This window comes from Esox lucius, chromosome 10, assembly GCF_011004845.1.
Source record: "Esox lucius isolate fEsoLuc1 chromosome 10, fEsoLuc1.pri, whole genome shotgun sequence".
Classification (NCBI taxonomy): Eukaryota; Metazoa; Chordata; class Actinopteri; order Esociformes; family Esocidae; genus Esox; species Esox lucius.
In genome coordinates, this window is record NC_047578.1 from 4264495 (window position 1) to 4287326 (window position 22832).

General features: G+C 43.1%; 1 protein-coding gene across 2 annotated transcripts; it reads right to left on the reverse strand.

Moving 5' to 3' along the window:
• Positions 1-5303: 5303 nt before the first annotated feature.
• On the reverse strand, positions 5304-21220 carry zgc:91944 (HNF-1_N and homeodomain domain-containing protein). 2 transcript variants are annotated; one of them, XM_010863851.2, is made up of 11 exons: positions 20960-21220; positions 20232-20322; positions 19110-19554; positions 13419-13504; positions 12229-12339; positions 10700-10957; positions 10175-10331; positions 9249-9331; positions 9031-9126; positions 7103-7221; positions 5304-6808 (listed from the first exon to the last, which is right to left on the reverse strand). In XM_010863851.2, exons 2-11 carry the CDS (start codon positions 20308-20310, stop codon positions 6668-6670), a joined length of 1575 nt encoding a protein of 524 aa, XP_010862153.1. In that variant the 5' UTR covers positions 20311-20322; positions 20960-21220; the 3' UTR covers positions 5304-6667. The 2 variants fall into 2 exon arrangements, with proteins under 2 accessions (XP_010862153.1, XP_010862154.1); XM_010863852.2 differs by lacking the exon at positions 12229-12339.
• Between the last annotated feature and the right edge of the window lie 1612 nt (positions 21221-22832).

Here is a 22832-nt window from a genome sequence, read left to right on the forward strand (position 1 = left end):
TGTTGTAAATCTGCTGCAGTCGTTACTCTTTTTGTAAATTTGTAAAAAAAAAAAAATAATATCCACCTGTTGTTGCTTGGTCATTATGGTCTATTGTGTGTAGATTGATGAGAAAGAGTAATCCCTTTTAGGAACAGTAATGGGTTCTGAATACATCACCAAACCAAAACCCACAACCCTCCATTATCCAACATGTCCGTGTCCAAACAAAGGGTTTCTTGTTTCTGTAGACCTGTTAAACATTGAGTCACTTTGGCCTGCATACAACTCCTTGTGGGAAAACACTCAAACGAAAACTATTCTGTCACCAGGAGAAAGGTATTTGTCATCTATCCCTGGTGTCTATTTATCCCTGTATTACTTTAACAATGAGGATACATTTTCAATCCACAACAAATGCTTAACGTTTTCAATTTCTAAAACAGTACTTTTTTTTTACTAAACAATGTAAGAGCCTGTCTAGGTAGCTAGCCGGCAAACCAATTTGCATTTCAATTGTGTGTGTCTGTTCATGAAGAATGTCTGAAGTTACCGTTTCATTGCTGTGAGCAATAGATTTTGCCAATACCTTTGTATAGCAATGCTGAAAGTTCAAGGGACTACAGTTAACCATTGACTTATCCACACTGTATCCAAAGAACCTTTTGTGATGTATATAGACATTTATACTCTTTATACTCTATGTCAATTGTTATACCCGGTGCCAATTGTTGGTAGCATGGCATTACAGAAATCTGAATCAAGTCACATCCTCTTTTATCTACATTTCAGGTTATCTAACCTGGTGATCCAATTGCTAAAGGTAACTTGTGGGTTTCCTCTTGCAGTGTAGTTCTGTTGATTAATCTTGTAGATGGTATTGGCTGGCACATCCAGGCCCACTTCCTGGTGGTGAACTTTCTTCTGTCGTCCACAGTAGAACAAGAATCACATGTATTTGAAGTCCAGCTGGCCTTCAATATGCAGATGAATCAGAATGGAGTCACAGTATATCGGTCACCAGATAAGAAAAACCAACACTGAACTGCACAACATGATTAACATAGGGAAGTGGTTTCACGGGAATCAACAAAAGATGGCTCAGGATAAAACCACAGTGTAAGAAGAGAGAGGAACTGAGATGCAGGGACAGTTCTACAGGTCAGTTTTCCCCAAACATGTATTTCTGGCAAAAGATGATACACTGCAGTTTCCATGGAGCTGCCAGATTAAAGAACACAAAGCTCTGGCCCTTATTGCGGCAACAGGAAAGAAATGATGTAATGAGTAGGCTGTTAAAGTTAATCATTTAATCCCTTAATAATACTAACCTGTATTGTAATTTCAATGAGTCACTGGCTTGTTGTCTCTCTATTGCGCACTTGTGCAATTGGGCTGTACGGGTCGCGGGGGCAGCAGTCTAAGCAGGGATGCCCAGACGTCCCTCTCCCTAGACACTTCCTCTAGCTCTTCCGGGGGACACCGAGGCGTTCCCAGGCCAGCCAGGAGACATAGTCCCTCTAGCGTGTCCTAGGTCTTCCCCGGGGTCTCCTCCCAGTGGGACGGGACCGGAACACCTTCCCAGGAAGGCGTTCCGGAGGCATCCGGAACATATGCCCAAGCCACCTCAGCTGACCCCTCTCGATGTGGAGGAGCAGCGGCTCTACTCTGAGCTCCTCCCGGGTGATCTCTAAGGGATCGCCCAGCCACCCTGCGGAGAAAGCTCATTTCGGCCGCCTGTATCCGGAATATAGGTGACAGTAGGAACGTAGATTGACCGGTAAATCGAGAGCTTCACCTTGCGGCTCAGCTCCTTCTTCACCACGACAGACCGATACATCGACCGCATTACTGCAGAAACTGCACCGATCCGTCTGTCAATCTCCCGTTCCATCCTTCCCTCAGTCGTGAACAAGACCCCTAGATACTTAAACTCCTCCACTTGAGGCAAGATTCCTCATTCTAATGTTCCAAAAAACATTATCCTGTTTTAGGCGTTGTCTGTAGGATGGGAGGAGGATAGTAGTTGCCCAGATAGTAATCAGCAGGGCTAGACAATAGATGGGAAGTTTACAGCTTTTATTTAAACTTTCTCTCAATTAACTACTGGGTGAGTACCAGGGAGATCTGGGTTTTGGGTCCGATATGTGATTTAGTGGGGATGGTTTCTGTAGGTTGTGTGTTAATAATTTATATTTTTATGTGGACCTCAGGCAGAAAAGCTTCTACTTCCGTAACGGGGATGCCCTGTGGCCACCATTACTTTTTTGTTCATACTTCGCAACTGAGAACCACAAGAACAGACTACATGCGATAAGCAAACTAGCAACTTATCGATAGATAGCTGACTTTAGTGCAAACCTGAATCAAACCTCTATTTTGGAAGAAAGAAAAAGTGCATTGATGAGCAACTGGAATTTTTTTAATAACGAGGTAGCCAATCGCCAACTGGCATACTAACCTAATATAAACTAAAAGGTACGCACTTCACCAAGCATGCAGTAAGCTATTTGTGGTTCTGCCCTCTTCGCTCGCTCTCCAAAAATTTGGAATGACGCATCTGAGATGTTTAATGTCTGAGATTGAAAACCAAAAATGACCTGTTCCGCGCACAAATAAGTCACTATATTTGTTTATTCAGGTCATACTCATTTAGCAGGTGATTGTGATGTTAAAAGATACTTTGCTGTTTACTTTTGTTTTGGGTAATTGAGGTAATGTTAGCCTTCTGGCTAGCTAGCATAACGCTACTTAACTGTCGATAGGTGTAATTTCAAGGATTAAAACACCATCTTTTTAATGTGGAAAAAACATCAGTTTATAAGTTATTTAAATTATGACATAAAAAAAGTTAATGTATGTTTTTATGTAATGTATGTTTTTTTTTTATTTTCTTATCAGCAATTCAAATTGTTTGTTTGTAGGGTTTCACCCTGGATGAACAGCTTAACTGGTCTAGTAATAATAAGGTGTTAGCTAAAATGGGAAGGGCAGTGTTATATCTGGCGTGCTTATTTCCTGACTGATCACTCAATTTCACAATTTATACAAACACTGGTCGTGTCTCGACTAGTGTTTGGTGGTTTGGTCAAGTGTGAAAGAGATTTGCATAACCTTCAATTTGAGCACAACAAAGAGGCATGCATAGCTCTTCACTGTTCATCCAGATTAAGTGTGGAGGGCATGCATAGTTCTCTCCTGGCTAAAAGGTGAGGATAGATTTCAAACAATCTGCTAGGTTTCTTTCAAAACCTTTGTTTTGAAAGAAAGGCCTAAAAAGCTTATACTCTTAAGATTTCATATTTTAGTGACAGTCATTCTACCAGACAAGGTCATGTAGAACTTACTTCACCAACACCTTGTGAAACAGAACTGTTTTCCACGGAGTCACCACTGAGTGGAATATGTTACCATGTTCCTTAACAAAAGCAACTAGTAAAGCTTATTTTAAAAAGCAGCTAAAAAAGTTTGATTCTCTTGAAAAGGTAACATGATCTTGCTTGTTTGATGAAGACCAGTACATCACTGTCTGACGTAACTAGATATCACTGAATCTTGGCATTATCAAAATACCTTTTGTTGCCAGCGATTTAGAGATGAATGGCTGTGTGTTAAGTTATTTGGAGGGGACAGCAAATTTACACAGTTATAAAAGCTGTACACTCACTACTTTAGATTGTAGGAAAGTGTCATTTCTTCAGTGTTATCACATGAAAAGATATAATCAAATATTTGCAAGGGGTGTACTCACTTTTGTGAGATAATGTATACACACTCCACTTCAAGTGGAGTTGAAATGATTATACCAAACAACATTTTCTTTACACATTTTATTAATGTTTTTTGTTGTTGTCAGTTAAAAGCACACAGCGAAGAGCTTAAGGGCGTGGCCAGACTTCCATTTGTATGCGTGAATTCCCGTGCTTTTCTCAATGGGAGTAACACATATCTGTGTCCTTTTAACAGTTTCCACATATCAGTTAAGCCACGCCCTTAGTCTGTGACAGCGTACAGAGTTATGGGTCCTGTCTCTCCGCATTGAGAGCAGTACAAGTAGAAGTTGACCCTGGCCACAGATCTGGGATCAGATTTCTCAATGTAATGGCTCTAACCATTACAGGCAGTCACAAAACTGACTTCAGATCAGTATAACCTATTCAGATCTGGTACTAGATTTACCATAAACCTATCCTCTACGCTTAATGAGAGTGAGGGGCATTATGGTTCATTTTAACCCCTTGTCCACTGAAAGAGGACTAGGACAAACATACCCTACATGAACACTTCCAGATTATATTAGGGAAAAGCTAAAGGGACAACTTCAACCCCACTGCAAAGCTCAATTGGACCTGTGAACAGTTACTGTAACAGAGCGCATCTGCTACAGTTGCAAAATTACTGAAACTTTCTCCCAAATTCCTGGTTTTCCCTGGTTACAGGATTTAAGATTGTCTGCACCTCCTGAATTCAGTAAAATTCCAACCTTACCAATCCTTTCCAGAAAAGCTGGGAATTTGAGAAAGTTGACCGGAATTTAGCAAACATAACACAAACCCTGGCTCATCATAACTACATCACGCTGCAATAATCAAACGCCAATGTCCAATGTAACGTCCAATGTCCTTTATATACGATCGCTGACCTCATAGTGTTCCATCATGACACGAACTCAGATTTGAGGTAAGCTACTTGGCTAATGAAATACTGTACATATTGCAGCAAGTTTACCCCAAAAGCACCTAGCGACATCCTCAAGTGGTTCTCTTCGCGTAACGGCTTTGTTGAGTTGCTAGACCCGGGATTTCTCCGGTTTGGGTTTGCTACAGTATACACCAAGCTAGTTCGCTGATCGAAAGAGTTGTACGTGTCATGACAGGGAAAAGTCAGACGACAAGCTGTGTGTCTACTGAATCCTATGTGAGCCTGTCTACCTTGGCATAGCTTTGGCATTTAGAGGTAAAATGGCGGTTGCCCTGACTTACGGGCCAGGAGAGGGGAAGCGTCTCGGTGCATTTTATCACGTCCTAGGGTCTGAAGCCCAGATTTTCCAAATTAATGTATATCCTGTTTAACCAGACGTCATATTTCCAAGTAAGCGCCAGCCTTGAGGTCTTGACGTTAAATATTCCTGATCCAGGCACTGAAATCATGAATTAGGCATGTAATGTTTGGCTTGAGTCCTGTGAGTAAAATAACACACCCATCTTAGGGCATATTGTGTTTCTTCCACATCCACCAAGGCCTTGGGCCACTGGGCTTCAGTATTTCAAACGGGTGTTTCCCAAACACTGTCTATACAATTCATTGAAGGGTAGAGAACTATGTATAGCATATGCTTTCATGTTCATTCATTACGAAGAAGTGCAGCACTGAGGTTTCCAGAACATATAGCTACATACAAGTATTAGCTTATTATAGAACAAGGACCGGTGCTCACAGCACTTACATACATTACAAGTTATGATTAACACCATCAATAATGTTGTTTTAATGTTCCCCTGGAAAAATGTTGGAACCCAAACTCTTGAGTCTAAACTCAAGTCTGTTTATGGGACATAACAGCTGTATCGATATTACATTTCATACTTTATGTCAAAGTAGTTCACTCTAGTCACGCTTATCAGGGTTTCTGGGGGATTTTACACTTGACTGGTTCATATTTGTTGATAACAGAAGGGCAAATAATTCTCAGTTACTACCGCATTAAAAAAAGTGCAAATTTGATCAATGAAACATTAATGGACGAAGAAAGACATAAAGGTAATGTCAAGCCTAATTGATGGAGCCCTGGGCTAGCTTTGCTTGCCGACATTAAAAATAGATATACACACACAGTACATTGATATACAGATACAGTTGGGATTTTGGCAGAAAACAGTCACCATTATTACATGATACAGGAAACATTCCTTTTGAACAAGCGCATTAAAGCGGGTAACACTATGACCATTCTTTGTCATCTTTATCCACCATTTTTGGGTTTACCTGAGATTCCATTTTTCCCTCAGGGTTGGACTCTTAACACTGACTGACCGGACTAGTTGATTGATTACTTAACCAATCAATCGATTGATTGAGGCCAAAGTCTAATGAGGTTACTAAGATAAGGTCAAACACATTCAAGCCAGCAGAAGGCATCCTCACATTGATATTACGGAGACATGATAATTATCAAACCAAAGATTAACCCCACAAAGCCACCTCACCCTTATTTCTTCAGCCAAACACACCTGTCTTACCTTCTCAAAAACACCTGACCTGCAGGTTTTGAAATATTCTCAGAACAAACCACATGACTCCAGTTCATTTAAACAACCACTCGCAAAATCTTTCAAAAGTAGCAAAGAAAAATGTAAAATAAAGGCATTTAGCTTATAGAGTGGGAGATGTACTCCTATGTCCTGTAAGAAGTTCTCTTTCTTTTAAGACTGTCTTAGAATGCACTATATAGAGACAGAGATAAATATTGCCATTACTATAAAGCATGATTACTGTAGATACATACAGTGGCCTCCCTACCATTAGAGGCACCAGAGAGACCTGTAGCACCCTTTTCAACTATTAGGTCTGACTGTGATAGCCCCTGAAGGCCTCTAGGGGAACACAGACATTCAGTGGCCATTTTTCTTTTTTATACATCCTGTTATATATTCAAATCTGATCTTTTATGAACAACTTCGCCCATCTGTCACTCCTCATCCACAGTCTCCCTTTTCGATTCGTCAGTTTTCTGTTCCATAACCTGAGGGGTGGGGCTAGGTGTGGGAAGGACCTCGACGACAGCCAATGAGGAGTCTTGTTGATCAAGGTCCTTCCTGGAGATCTCATCCTGTGAAGTATAGAAGCATTTTCTTTTACACATCATTAGCAGTCTTCCTCGGATCCCAATAAATATATAAGGCCCAAAAGGCATCGGTTAAATCCCCAACCCCCCCAACAATAAACGATACGACCGGGATCCAAGATTTACCAGAAGGGGGGGGGGGGGGGCCACACACCGAGAAAGCTGGCTGTTTTTAATACCCACTGTGATAGCAGATAGCAATGGTTCAAGTTGCTAAGATCTGTGCTCTTCACACATTATTCAGATTAGTTTCTCCTGAGGTGAGACAAGATTACCCACCTGGTCCAGGAATCGTTGATTTACTTGCTCTGCGAAGTCGTGAACCTCCAACTCCTCCCCATTTGAGTGGCAACTCGGGCTCGGAACCTCAATACCGTGACTCTCCAAAATGGCTGCCTCTGAAGAGTTGAGAAAAAATTAAACAAGCCAAAAAGGAGAGCAAAAATGTGAGACACCGTAAGATGCGTTTCTCATGCAAATGTGGCTCCGGAAAGGGAAGTTTGGGGTCCCCTGCTGGTGCTGCTGCCCCCACGCCCCGATAACGGATAAGCGGATGAAGATGAGATACAATTGCACAATATCACACATCATAACAGGAACTTCCTGATATGCTTTGAAAATATTTTGTTGATATCATTACAGCATTTTGGTATGCAGACTGATTTAGTACTATTACTTTTTAGTATTAAACATAACTAACAATGATCACCAATAAAAACATACAGATCAAGGAAAGGAATTAGTGAGCACTTTGTGTTGTAGTAGCCCCATTAATGAATATACATTGTATGAACCATTTTAAACAGCTTAAACAATGCTAAACATTATCAGAAGTCACAGCATGTTCTTATTAAAAATATTATCAATATTGTCTTTATTACAACATTCCACAAATCTTTCAGCTGTTGAATACATCGTTTACTCTCTGCTTTTTGCCCTCATAAGGCAAGGTTCCCTCTCTCTGCACACTTTGCTTTCTGCAAACTATGGAAAAGTCTAGCCTGTTAAACTGGCTCAACGTATCTTGAATCATAACCTGATAAAGCCTTTGTCCAGTTTCACTCTGAACTAGCAAGCCTGAAATGGAATGTATGACTCCTCGAGTGGGCTGCTTGAGGGTCTGGCTAATATCAAGCCAAAGGGAGAGTGCTGTCTCTGTTCAACGCTGCACCTTTAACATCAGCTTTCATCCACGCAGTTATTACCTGTACTCATGCTATATATAATACTCATATATTACCTACTCATTTGAACGGTTTAGCTGTAAGCTCTAATGAACAGCAACTTTTCAACAACAGCTTGTTCATCCCACAGATGGTTACGAATACAATGGCATCTTTGTGAGCCTTATGCAAGGAACAGGTTCACTCCAGACTCTTATCGTCTCACATGTACGCGTATCGACACCAGAGGTATTGGTGAAATAAACCCTTCAGACAGGTAGTCATTTCCATGGTAACACCCGCAAGTGTTTGTTAAACTGAATATTTGGCTAGCAATGTAATCGTTGTTGTATGTCAGTCTACACAACGCCCGACTCCCACAGCTGCCTAAGCCTGGCATGATGCTTGTCAGGTTTCAGATAGATGAATCAATGGCAGACGTTTAAAGCGGTGTAGTGAGAAGATCAATTACCAGAAACGGTGGCATGCCCTCTTTTCAAATACATACACAGAATATGATAGCTACCTGTGTGGGTTTCACCAAAGAAAAACATCTTTGAAGGATTAGTCATAGATGCCAGGGAACGGGAGAGGAATGCATAACTACCGTCTCCAACTTGCTTGTGGGGCACACAAGGCTCCATTCACAGCAAGTGCTTAGCTTTTTTTTGGCAAAAAACTCAATGCCATAAGATCAATCAGCACCCAACTCATTACGTACACAAACGACCAAAAAGTGGTAAGTCAAGCACATTTTTTACTGGTGCTGGTAACCAAGGTAATCTCCTGCCCTGGTAACCAAGGTAATCCCCTGCCCTGGTAACCAAGGTAATCCCCTGCCCTGAAAAGGGCCAGCTGACATTGTCTATTCATGATATTTTGTTCAACCAGTCGAGTTGGGTCATAAAAAGAAAATAGAGAAATATAACATGTTGCTTAATAGGACATGTCCTTTTGGGATATTCTGTGCTTGACCCATGTGTTCTGGCTCTAGGCCTTTGGTGTTGCCAGGCAAACAGAATTAAGTTACAAGTTGACTCTCACCGATGTTAGCCCTTCTCTTCATTTCCTTCCGCCGGTTGGCGAACCAATTGTACACCTTCAACGCTGTGACACGCTCAAACTCAGACAGTTTGCATCCTGGGCAATCATCAGAGACAAAAGAAGAGGGACAAAAATCTAACGTAATGGGCTAATTGTTTGCATTAAGCAGACATTTGAGGTTAGTGCTACGTGTGTAAATAATGCCGGGCCTTACAGACCTGGTTTCTGGATAACGGAGTTGCAGGCGTTGGCAATCTCCTCTCTTTTTGCCTCATCTGGGTACTGGTTCTCCATGAAGAAACTTGCAGACAACACAGTCAATAGGAAACGGTAAGATGAGGCCATGCCCAATACCGCAACCAGAATAAGATGCCTGTCATTGTGTGGTAACATCAAGCCAATGAGAAGGCAGATACATCAGCATCCAATAACCAATTGGGGACACGTGTTGAAGGGGTGCAATATATTAATGGACCCTTTTTCTTATTACAATTTCCCCACAGTCCTGTAAAACACTACAGTTTATACATATAACAGTCCTTCTGTTCTCCTAATCTTCTGGCAAAATAAAACCACCGTGGCAGTAGTACAGCACTTCCAGGAATAGTCCCTCCCCCATATTTTCGAGTCACAGAGCAGCAAAAGGAAGGAGCAGGTCCATACAAACAAGCTGTGGCATGACAGGAATTAAGATTTCCCGCAATATATGAATATGAAGGGCCATGATTTATGACTACTATGGAAACGTGTAACACAAGTAACTTATTTTTTGAGTTATAGTGGTTACAAATAATCAGATGCATTGGTATTGCTGAGAACATAATCCAGTCACCTGCTGCCATAAAAGCCCCACCCTTTTGACTGGACACATCCGGCCTTCAGTGACACAACAGCTTCCACCTGACAAACTGGATGTTCAGATGCCCCTCTGTATTTATTTTCCGCTGGCTAAGTCACGTTATAGAGACCCTATCACTAACGAATGAACACAACCACTAACAGAGTCACACAGACCCAGGACGGGAGGTGCCAGGCCTTAACAGAACTGCGATGAAACACTTTTGGATATGTGAATAATACAAATTCAAACACTACACGTCTGTTGTCATGGAGACGGAACCCCGGGTGTGTGTGATTGGCTCACTTCTCCATGATTGACTGGCATTCCTTCCTCCAGGTGAACCTGCTTCCCCTCCGCAGCCTTAAGGGGCCGCCCACGACCCCTGCCCTCTCCCCGGGGCTGACCCCGGTCCTCCAGTCAGGCTCCTCCTTCACCAGAGAGCGCATGGACAAGGTTGCACCTACGGAGGGGTGGGGGGTTCAAGGAGGAGATCGAAAAGAGAGGGGGGGAGGACGCAGTGTAAGAGACGATGGGGGTCAAGTCTAATTTGTGGGGTCTTTTTTCCACACTACAATAATTTGTACTCAGCAACGCAGTTTTGGAGACTCAGACGATGCAGTACAATCCCAGACAGAAAGTGAATTCCCAGACAGAGAGGAAATGGCATGTACACGCATGACTGTGCGATGACAGTCAGGGGTTTTCCCCTCCCCAAGCTCCAGCATCACCTTGGTAGGAGCGTGAACCAGGATTATTTAAAAAAAAAAAGACTCCCAGCGGCCGCAGACGCAGGTGGCATTCTGGTCGGGGGGGGGGGCTTGCCGTTACCTGGCTGGACCTGCTGTGCCGCCGCCGCTGTGTACCATGGGAGCAGGTGCATCAGCAGCTCTCTCTGTCTGCCCCAGGTGGTGGCGGCGGTGGCCGCGGCAGTGGCACCCGTGGCTGCGTTCCCCGCCGTCCCTACGGCAAGGTCTCTGTCCCCTCCCCTGACAGTCCTGGGTCCCGAGCCCGGGTTCTGCCCTGGCCCCTGGCCAAGACCAGGGCCCAGAGCCGCCGGGCCGTGCTGGCTTTCACTCCACCTCAGCCCTTCGGTTAGGACAAAACCAAACCAGCAGTCAGGCAGGCCACTGCCGTGTATAGGGAGAAATACAGTTTTTGCCATACTTGGTTTTAGCTAGCATGGTTAGCCAGCGTTTGGCTAGCATGGTTAGCCAGCGTTTGGCTAGCATGGTTAGCCAGCGTTTGGCTAGCATGGTTAGCCAGCGTTTGGCTAGCATGGTTAGTCCTCATTTAGCCTCTCAACTAAGTTGTTTTATTACCAAATCAATTTACGTTCACAGTTTGTTAGTCAGACTTTCAAGTCAAAGGTTGAGGTGGCCTATAAAATTCCAAGAGGTAGGCCCACCCAATCAAATATGCACAGAGAGGGGCTAGGCAACATAATAGCATTAGCATCCAGAATTAGCACACTGGTTAGTGTTAGCTAGGGTTATTAATGATAGCTTGTTAGCCGTTTAGGAATGAAAACCAGCACTGCAGTAATACTGCCAGGGTCCAAACTGTGAACCACACAAGCAGCAGCAGTAGCAAAGCTTGGGGAGGAGGGAGAGGAAGCGGAGGGGAAGATGTACCCGGAGGGTTGGGTTTAGTAAGTCCAGGATATGGTTAAGGGACTATTTGTGTGTCTAACAAACTAAAACAAACCTGTTACAGAGCAACTCAAACACTGACTAATATTTCTGCTTAGTCTAGAAATTGGCTGTGTATGTCTGCATTTGCCTGGTATGTTGTAACTCATGTTGTAACTCATGTTGTTACTAGCTTTTGGTAAAAGGATGAGTTGTTCTACCTAAACTGATGAACTCATGAACAGCTTGAACATATATTTGCAGTCAAATGTTTTAGGACAATTGTTGATTAGCAGTGAGTCTTTACACTAATTTTCCTTTCTTGTGTCAAAATGTGGAACTGTCCTTTTAAAACATTCCTCTGCTAGTCTCACATCAAACCAGACCACTTTAAGAGTATTGAGTCCTTTCTACAGTTACTGTTCTGTTTTCATCCTTTTCTCTGACCCGGATACGTCTCCTGACCAGTCCTCTCCCTGATCTTTATCGGCCCAGGCCTCCGAGATCATAGGCGTGTAAAATAAATGGATAGGGGGAATGGAAGCAAGCGCAAGCAAGCAGCCCAAGCTCACAAGTTTAGACATATACTCTACGAATTCTTCAAACTGAAACTGTGGGGGAACGCAGTAAGTTAAGAAACTTTCCTCAACAGAAAACGTGTAGAATTAACATGGGCCCTTCCTCCCCTGGCCTATCCCAATGTAGCCGCTTTGTTCCCTCGCTCCCTACCTGGGTTGTTCCTCTCTAACAGGTACCAGCGGTAGAATGCTCTGCGTTTGGTGTCGCTCATCTCCAGGCCCTGCTGCAACAACCACTGGGAAATATAACTCTGACTTATGCCTGGTGGAAAGACGAGAGGTAGGAGATGCGAGGACATAGGGAGGAGATGAGGGGAGGTAGGGAGGAGATGCGAGGAGATGAGGGGAGGTAGGGAGGAGATGCGCGGAGGTAGGGAGGAGATGCGAGGAGATGAGGGGAGGTAGGGAGGAGATGCGCGGAGGTAGGGAGGAGGTGCAGGGAGGTAGGGAGGAGGTGCGGGGAGGTAGGGAGGAGGTGCGGGGAGGTAGGGAGGAGGTGCAGGGAGGTAGGGAGGAGGTGCGGGGACGTAGGGAGGAGGTGCGGGGACGTAGGGAGGAGGTGCGAGGACGTAGGGAGGAGGTGCGAGGACGTAGGGAGGAGGTGCGAGGAAGTAGGGAGGAGATGCGAGGACGTAGGGAGGAGATGCGAGGACGTAGGGAGGAGATGCGAGGACGTAGGGAGGAGATGCGAGGACGTAGGGAGGAGATGCGAGGACGTAGGGAGGAGATGCGAGGACGTAGGGAGGAGATGCGAGGACGTAGGGAGGAGATGCGAGGACGTAGGGATGAGGTAAAACATTTGAAAATATACTTTTTATAACATCCTCAAGAGGAACAAGGTAAGTCAAGGTAAGTTAAACTATTTGGTCAGAATAAAAAAAAATTGTCACAAACAATTATCTTCATTTCAACTGCAGTTCTATTTCACATATGATTGAGGGGTTATTTCCCTTTTATCACTAATGTTTTACTTCTCTAAAAACAAATCTGCTGACTGGATTAATATCACACTGTGTGACCCATCTTCTTCTGTTACGATGTGAACATGGCCTCTTCTGTGTTCACCTTACGAGTTTCCTCGTACGTAACGCAATTCAGTAAGACCCGGCATAGTTCGCAGGGGGACAGCGGTCTCTGCAGTGTATTTACAAACACTGATGTAAACACGAGGGCTTTTAAACGGCCTGACCCGATTAGGGTAACTATATGTTTCTTATATGCTGGAGTACCCAAGCGCAAAATAACTTGAAATGTCCAATCCTAGTGTAAATTGTGAAATGTATCAATATTCAATGATATGAACAAAAAGTACTTTTTTGCCAAATCGCCAATCTGTGTTACCTGTGACCTGTCCGACAATGGCTTGTGATATCCTGCGGTTGTTGAGGAACGTCTTGATCTCCTCCTTCACCAGATTACTGTCCCTCCTGCGGAAAAAGAGAAAAACCCCACGTGACAAACGGACTGCACACTTCTCTCTCCGTTTCACCACTTCATGCCCAACTAAGCACATAAAATGCCTGAAAAAGCATACAGTACAAACCTATATGAAATCTTTAAAAACCACAAGGAATGGTAGTTGGTTGATTCCATTCTGACAAGGTTTCCCCTTAACTAAAGGTGGTTGAATGGTTAAACTTCTTAAAAAGGTAATGACCGTTATCACGTTATCTAAAAAAAAAAATATATATATATATATATATTACAGGAAATAGATTTTTTTACTTTAACACTGGTACAGAAATTGTTGGTCAAAACTGTCAAACAAACTAAAAAAAAAAAGAGTTTTCTATTCAGGACAAAACAACTAGAAACAATTTTCTAATTGAGTACAGATCACACAGGACACAATGTCCCAACCCAGTTAGCCTATTTTCCAGAAACACTAAGGCGACGAACTAGACTAGCCAAATCTGGTAGAAAAAATAACTGTACTTTATAGTTATCCAACAGGAAATATAATTTCCAGACAAGCGTGTGATCAAGAGTCAAAAACAACTAGGTGTCAGGCCTAGATTAAACAGTTTTATTTCATGTTTATGAAACCAGACAGGCTGTGGTTTCCAGAACACCTACTAATCTTTTACAAGACGCCATTTTGATAGATCCTAAAACGCTAAAGAGAAGTGTATCTGTATCCGACCATCCCTGCACACCTGACCCAAATTAGCTCGGCTGACTCTTCGAGGAGGACAAGACAGCATCACCAGGGAGCTTACCGTTATTATCTGAAAATGATTTAAAAGCATTACCCTATCACAGCTCCTCAACTCAAATAACCCTGTTCAACCTTCTCTCATGTACTCCTTCAACATCCGTGGAAGCGGTAGGTCCCTCCTACAGGCCTATTTATCTTTAATCCCCTCCCGTTTCCGCAACTGAAGTAGTCTGAGGCTCGATCCCGAATTGGTTTCTTGCTCCACAGTAAAGCATCCTTCCCCCACGCTGCAAAGTATACCCTTGTAAAAATGACTGTCCTGTCAATTGCCAAATCTCCTCAGTGAAATCAATGAAATTCACCACGCTGTCATCCGTCTTGTCACCAGCACTTCAACACTCTCATCCCTGACCTTCACATTTGTTGACTGGCCCTTGAAAAACACACAACCCAGACTAACTGGTCTTGAAGGAACTGAAAATGTCACTATTGTAGTTTTATTTAAATTTACTGCCCATTCAATAAGCCTTCATTTTCTAATGCATCCATTCAGATGTACAGGTGCTGGTCATAAAATTAGAATATCAAAAAGTTGATTGATTTCAGTAATTCCATTCAAAAAGTGAAAATGTAAACCTATAGTGTATACATTCATTCCACACAGACTGATAGATTTCAAGTGTTGATTTCTCTTTTATTTTGATGATTATAACTGACAACTAATGAAAACCCCAAATTAAGTATCTCAGAAAATTAGAATATTGTGAAAAGGTTCAATATTGAAGACACCTGGTGCCACACTATTCAACTAGTCAACTCAAAACACCTGCAAAGGCCTTTAAATGGTCTCTCAGTCTAGTTCTGTAGGCAACACAATAATGGGGAAGACTGCTGACTTGACAGCTGTCCAAAAGACAACCATTGACACCTTGCACAAGAAGGGCAAGACACAAAAGGTCATAGCTAAAGAGGCTGGCTGTTCACAGAGCTTTGTGTCCAAGCACATTAATAGAGAGGTGAAGGGAAGGAAAAGATGTGGTAGAAAAAAGTGTACAAGCAATAGGGATAACCGCACCCTGGAGAGGATTGTGAAACAAAGACATGGGTTTCAGGTGTCGCATTCCTTGTGTCAAGCCACTCTTGAACAAAACACAGCGTCAGAAGCATCTCGCCTGGGCTAAAGACAAAAAGGATTGGACTGCTACTGAGTTATTTTCTCTGATGAAAGTAAATTTTGCATTTCCTTTGGAAATCAAGGTCCCAGAGTCTGGAGGAAAAGAGGAGAGGCACAGAATCCACGTTGCTTGAAGTCCAGTGTAAAGTTTCCACAGTCAGTGATGGTTTGGGGTGCCATATCATCTGCTGGTATTGGTCCACTGTGTTTTCTGAGGTCCAAGGTCAACGCAGCCGTCTACCAGGAAGTTTTAGAGCACTTCATGCTTCCTGCTGTTGACCAACTTTATGGAGATTGAGATTTCATTTTCCAACAGGACTTGGCACCTGCACACAGTGCAAAGGCTACCAGTACCTGGTTTAAAGACCATGGTATCCCTGTTCTTAATTGGCTAGCAAACTCGCCTGACCTTAACCCTATAGAAAATATATGGGGTATTGTGAAGAGGAAGATGCGATACGTCAGACCCAACAATGCAGAAGAGCTGAAGGCCACTATCAGAGAAACCTGGGCTCTCATAACACCTGAGCAGTGCCACAGACTGATCGACTCCATGCAACGCCGCATTGCTGCAGTAATTCAGCCAAAAAGAGCCGCAACTAAGTATTGAGTGCTGTACATGCTCATATTTTCATGTTCATACTTTTCCGTTGGCCAACATTTCTAAGAATCCTTTTTCTGTATTGGTCTTAAGTGATATTCTAATTTTCAGAGATACTGAATTTGGGATTTTAATTAGTTGTCAGTTATAATCAATCACAATTAAAAGAAATAAACATTTGAAATATACACTCACGTAAAGGATAATTAGGAACACCATACTAATACTGTGTTTGACCCCCTTTCGCCTTCAGAACTGCCTTAATTCTACGTGGCATTGATTCAACAAGGTGCTGAAAGCATTCTTTAGAAATGTTGGCCCATATTGATTGGATAGCATCTTGCAGTTGATGGAGATTTGTGGGATGCACATCCAGGGCACGAAGCTCCCGTTCCACCACATCCCAAAGATGCTCTATTGGGTTGAGATCTGGTGACTGTGGGGGCCATTTCAGTACAGTGAACTCATTGTCATGTTCAAGAAACCAATTTGAAATGATTCGAGCTTTGTGACATGGTGCATTATCCTGCTGGAAGTAGCCATCAGAGGATGGGTACATGGTGGTCATAAAGGGATGGACATGGTCAGAAACAATGCTCAGGTAGGCCGTGGCATTTAAACGATGCCCAATTGGCACTAAAGGGCCTAAAGTGTGCCAAGAAAACATCTCCCACACCATTACACCACCACCATCACCAGCCTGCACAGTGGTAACAAGGCATGATGGATCCAAATTCTGACTCTACCATCTGAATGTCTCAACAGAAATCAAGACTCATCAAACCAGGCTACATTCCTCCAGTCTTCAACTGTCCAATTTTGGTGAGCTTGTGCAAATTGTAGCCTGACTTGACAGCTGTTGTGGCTTCACAAATGCTTTGCTGCATACCTCGGTTGTAATGAGTGGTTATTTCAATCTTGAATTAGTCGGCCCATTCTCCTCTGACCTCTAGCATCAACAAGGCATTTTCACCCACAGGACTGCCGCATACTGGATGTTTTTCTCTTTTCACACCATTCTTTGTAAACCCTAGAAATGGTTGTGTGTGAAAATCCCAGTAACTGAGCAGATTGTGAAATACTCAGACTGGCCCGTCTGGTACCAACAACCATGCCACGCTCAAAATTGCTTAAATCACCTAATTTTATGACCAGCACCTGTATATGCTACATATCTCATAAATTCTATGACATGAACTCTCTGCCTTATATGTCATCTGAATCGTATTTGTAACTGCTGTTCTATTTACACGTCTCTCTGACTGACTGTGTCCTAGTCCAAATGTAATGCACTTGTTTAGATTTGGTAAATGTTTGATGACACTACCCAGGAACGCATAAATGTGTATGTGTCCCCTGGCAATGTAATGGGCTAAGTGGTCGTAAAACATCCCCCAAATCAACATGTTGGATTGTAACAGAGATAGTTTTAGAAATGCTCTGTTCAGGCTTTTTCCTCAGCCTCTCTGCATACACCTCAAATCTCTGGAGAACTGCTCTCTTTAATTTGTAATGCAGTTATACACTCTGTTAATTCATCAGCTGCGTTCATTTGTTGCCTTTAGAATTTTCCACAGAATGGGTCAAAATCCAGTTCCACCCGGTCTTAACCTTTTCACGCGTGAGTTTCAAATATTCCTTACCGACCCCCCAGCGTGAGTTTTTTTGCACGTGACTTCGGTACTCTGCAGCATTTGAACTCATGCCAGCCTTTGAACAGTCACCTTGCTAGGTAAGGAACACTACATGCATTGCATTGCAAGCTTCTCTCGTTGACTCGAATTCTAAGAGCTACAAAAGTTGGTTGATTCATTACTGTAGCTAGCTAGAAAACGTCAGCTAACCGCTAGCAAACATCAGCTGCCCGCTAGCTAACAAATCGTGACCAGTTATTCAATGCAGTGAAAATGAATAAACTATATAAAATGCATACAACGGGGAACGTAACTTCTAGAAAGTTTTTGCAATGGTTTTGATCGGTAGTAGTCGCTAATATAATTCGTTTTTGTGCATTAGTGTTGGCTGTCTGTTGGTACGTAACTAACACTTCTTGTCCCGATTTGAATGCTTTCTACCTGGTTAATATCATAGTATGGTCTTGAAACAATTACAATCAGGAAATAAAGTTATAAACATTGTTTGAGCTAAATGTGAGTAAATAATAGCGCTGTTTTACCAGCCATTGTTACGTTACTTGTAGCTAGGTATGCTAATGGTGCGTTCTAAACATGACGTTCTAATCACACCGGTGTGATCGTACGCTCCAGGGACCACTCAAGATTGATCACACTGGTGTGATCGTACGCGCCAAAGGGTTAAACCCCAAGGAGCAAACCACAGTAGTGTTGAATTTTAGTGGCTAGGAAAAACTCCCTAAGAAGGCCGAATTTTAGGAAGAACTTTGTGGGGAAGGAGAACTGACCCAATCCCCCAGCACAATAGTGTAGCAGCGGAAGACCTTGGAACTGAGATGGGGACAATCAACTGAGACGATCAACAGACCTGCGAAATGATCAAATCTTACTGAGTGTCTTAAATAGGATCACGGTTCTAGTTTTTTAGCCGCTCGTCTATCTGCGGTCCCCTTGTAGGCTAGTAAAACTGACTTGGCAGAACCGAGTACAGGAGCTGGGCAAAGCCAAGGAGGAGCTAATAAAAATCCTGTTAGGCAATATTGCCTTGTGCTAGCACTCTGAATTGTGCAGTGCAATAACTCACTTTCCCCTGCTAAACCACACAGTTTTCCAAAACACTGGCAATGGGTAAAAGCCCAAACAACTTAATCCAGTTAGTCTGTAACATATTTTAGTTTTTGGAACATAAAACTGATGAACCACCAAAATCTTGGAAAAAAAAAAAGAAAATGTCAGCCCACTTCCACCCGTCTCTCGCCCCGCCACAGGGCTTCATCCACCTGTAGAGAGTGAAAGTGACAACCTGATGCTTCAGATTAAATCCAGTGGTTGTTCTGGCCTCCAGTTTATCCCTGACAATGCTATTTAGCAACTGGGCATCTCTCAAGTGTGTTCCCTCCCTCTCTCCTCAACTCATGTACTTCTGTGATTTCTCCTTAACTCCAATTCAACGTCCCCTCCTTACCTCATGTATTCCTCCACCTTCTCCTCCAAGTCCCAGTCCTCCTCAGCCATGATGTCATAGCTAAATGACCGCTGAACTCCGACCCCTGGAGGGTACAGTGGCGGGGGTGAGGCCTCGTAGCTGTTGCTAGGTGACAGGGATGCACCGTCGAGCCCAGGGGTTTGCGTGGTTGCAGAGGCCAGGGAGAGGGAGGAAGAGGAGGAGGAAGAGGAGGAGGAGGAAGGGGCTGGGGCAGAAGCTGCGGTAAGGGTGGTGTTGTTGGCAGGGATGGCGGGGTGAGGGTCATTGCAGTAGGCGGGGCGGTGGTCGGGTTCTAACCGCTCCAGGGACTCCAAGGCCTGGATGATCTGAGGCTTGGTCATCCCTGACAGGCGAAGGCGCTGGAGGAGGTCAATCTGCTCAATGGTGTAGCGCGGCTCCACCTCGCAACCCTCCATCCTGGCATCTAACAGGTTACCAACAGACATTTTTACTTCACCCATACAGTGTTCCTACGTTCACATAATCTTGTACAGCAGTGACCTGGGAATAGTTATAGGGAACAGGGGATGAATGAGCTTCTAACTGAAAGCTCGGGATCATTTCATGGCCACGTTGGTATGAGGGCTGAAATGGAATTAGAGGTGAAATTATTGTCCACACATTTTCCAAAGGTTTCTAACGTTTTGACTATACTACATAAAATATAGTGGACCAGCAACACTTTATTACTTCTACAAGGAATAATGAAAGTTAGAAGAAGGCATCTGCAATGCAAACGCTACTGGATTAGTGGTGAAAGTGAGACGTTCTCCCCCGTGAGGTACCTTTTGGGTTATTTGAAAGCATGACTAACTTTGGCACGGTTTATATTTGGCACCGTCACACCACCTACTCAACCACAATGTTCCAGGAAAATATCCATTGATGATTCAGTGTCAGACAACTGAGTGAAAAGACATTACTCACTAGCTTCTCCAAGACTAAGTTACTAAGGTAACTTTGGCCAGCACGTCGGTCTGTATTTGTATTCCCGTAACACTGACTGTTGTGTTGTGTATATTAAGTTAGTTCAATGTATTGTAGTTAAATAAGATGTGTGGTTTATACCCCGAGGCATTTACAGTTCCACCAGCAGCCTACCTGATAACGTAGGTGAAAGGCGCCCAGAGGGCAGAGGTTCCGTTCGCGGGGCCGCAGCCGGGAGACACCACTGTCGCATGGCTTGATGGAGCTGGGCAGAAAGAGGCAGCGCCGACTGTTCATTGCTTTGTTTATGGCGCGGTGTACGGATAGCATGCCATAATAAATGCACTAATTCCTAATCTAAATAGCAACTATACACGTAATGGCATATTGGTAGATTACGTTATGTTGGACAGTGTATTAGCTAACTAACGGTAACTCAAGACAGTTGGGCAGCTAACCAGGTATCTTGTAAGAAAATACTGACTGTATGTTATTAGCCATTTTCCATATCAGATTAGCCCTTGACTATCACAACTGCATGCGGTCAATTGCAGTTAGCTAATTAGATTATCATACCATGCATGTATTAGCTTGCTAACTTGCCTGCATTTATGGGACACTCTTGCCACTTGGCAATACTAAGCATAGATGCAATAGTAGTAATGTAGCTACAGGTCGCTAACTTTCGCTAAGTTGATTGGCTAACCTCAGTTAGGAAATTAAATTAATTAGCCTGACAATGCAACATAAACTAGCACAGTACTCCCTAAATACTGTAGCTAGGTCCTAAACATAACATTGCAGCAAAGATGTGTAGATAGAGCCGAGTATGAATGGCATGCTAATCAACTAGCTAGTTAGCTAATGCAGATAGTTGACGCAACCCGCAGCGTCTTGCTTACCTCCCGCTGCTGTGGAACGCTGCAGCCGGGTAGACCGTAGCTAACAGATACCGGTGCTGTCTATCTGTCCCGGTGCAGTTCCCTTGAATTCTAGTTCAGTCAATCTTGCACGTTGACTGGCCCACTTTGCAACGGTTTACGATAGCTAATGAAGGTGATCTGAGCAGGGTCACATTGTCCCGGGATGCAGCATACGCGACGAGAAACCAAATCGCTTAACGTATTCTGTCTGGTAGCTGACCTCTCACCCAAACAGCAGCCCGGGATGATATCGGAAGTTATTAGTTCAGATTAAACATTCACTATTGAAAATAAGTTGATTCAATTTCACAAATAGACCTATATTAGCCTATCATTATAGTTTAGTTATGTATAACTGTCGAAAATGTTGGATTGTCTTGAACTTTAACTTTTAATTATGGCAGATGAAAAATACATGTTGATAGGCTGTGGTTCTATGAATCCAGATTGTTGACTTTTTAAAAAACATTATATCGGAGCAATCGAGTAAATTTGTCTCAATCCTCTGCACATGCTTAAGAGACTGAAATAACCATCTGAATAGCGACATCAAAAATGAAAGACAAATATTATTTGACAAAACGTAACCATACCAATCACCCCCCCAAAACCTATCCGTATCCATGAAACTAAACCTAACCATTGCTTAAATGTAATTCCTAATTCTAACCCAAACCTATAATTTTCACTGTCAGATGCCACTATGGCTGAAGGAAAGGACAATGCTCGAGTGCCTGTGCTTGTTACCGTCCTGACCTGAAAAGTAAATATCGACAGTAGCATGTGAAATTGTGCCAAGGGGGAGCAGGCTTTCTATAAGCGTGTAACGTCGCATGTACGTTCATACTGTTGAAGTCTAACACTTCCCCGAGTTGGTTTGTTGGAAAGGAGAATAAAACACCAGGAGTCAGGTCAATTACCGTATCATATGTCCATTTATTACAGAAGCTTCTGGAGACACGTGTCGCCGCACAATGTCTAAGGATCAACAGGCAAAACATCATTTTTATACTTCTACTACGCTCAAAAAGATAGAGGCGTTAACTTACAAAGCAAGTGTGCCATTGGCCCAATCCCAGTTCTATTCCTTATAGGATAACTGCAAGTATCCCCTTGCCCCCCTTCTGGTTTGTCTTCTCTGTCCGACTATGTGTGTGTGTGTCTGACCTGTGACCTGTTTCTCACAAAACAGACATACTAAATCTTTCTCTCCCCGGCAACCGCTTGAACAGGGTTTCCTATTCTCCTACTTGCTCCTTCAGTTTCGGTTCATATTACAGACATTTAATATTTTGTTTCATTGGTTACAACAGCTTATAACAATTCACTAACTTATATAATCAATACATCTACATTGGTTACAACAGCTTACAACAGTTCACTAACTCATACAATCAATACATCTACAATTCACAAACGAGGGGGGGGGGGGGGGGGTGTATAGCCGGAGAAATGTTATATAATAAACGCGCTATTTTGTAATCTAACAAACTGTACACGTTAGTAAATATGGCCTGTTATGTTAAGTTACGTTGGACAGTGTATTATAACTGCAACCTACAATCAGGAAATCTAAAATAAGCTTCAAAAGAGTATTGAACAATAAAGTCATGAATGGAAAAAAAAAACATGGCCTTGGGCGCCTCCAGGCCAGTGCACACATGCTGAGCACCAAACGCCCGGCCTTCCTGACGTCAGACTTCAGCTACGGTAGGATCCGCAGCTTCACACGCCTAGACTATATGCCACATCTTAAATGTTGGGGGTCACTTGTAAACAGGGGCAATTAGTCATTAGCAATCAATCAAAATGTATTTATAAAGCCCTTTTTACAACAGCCGTTGTCACAAAG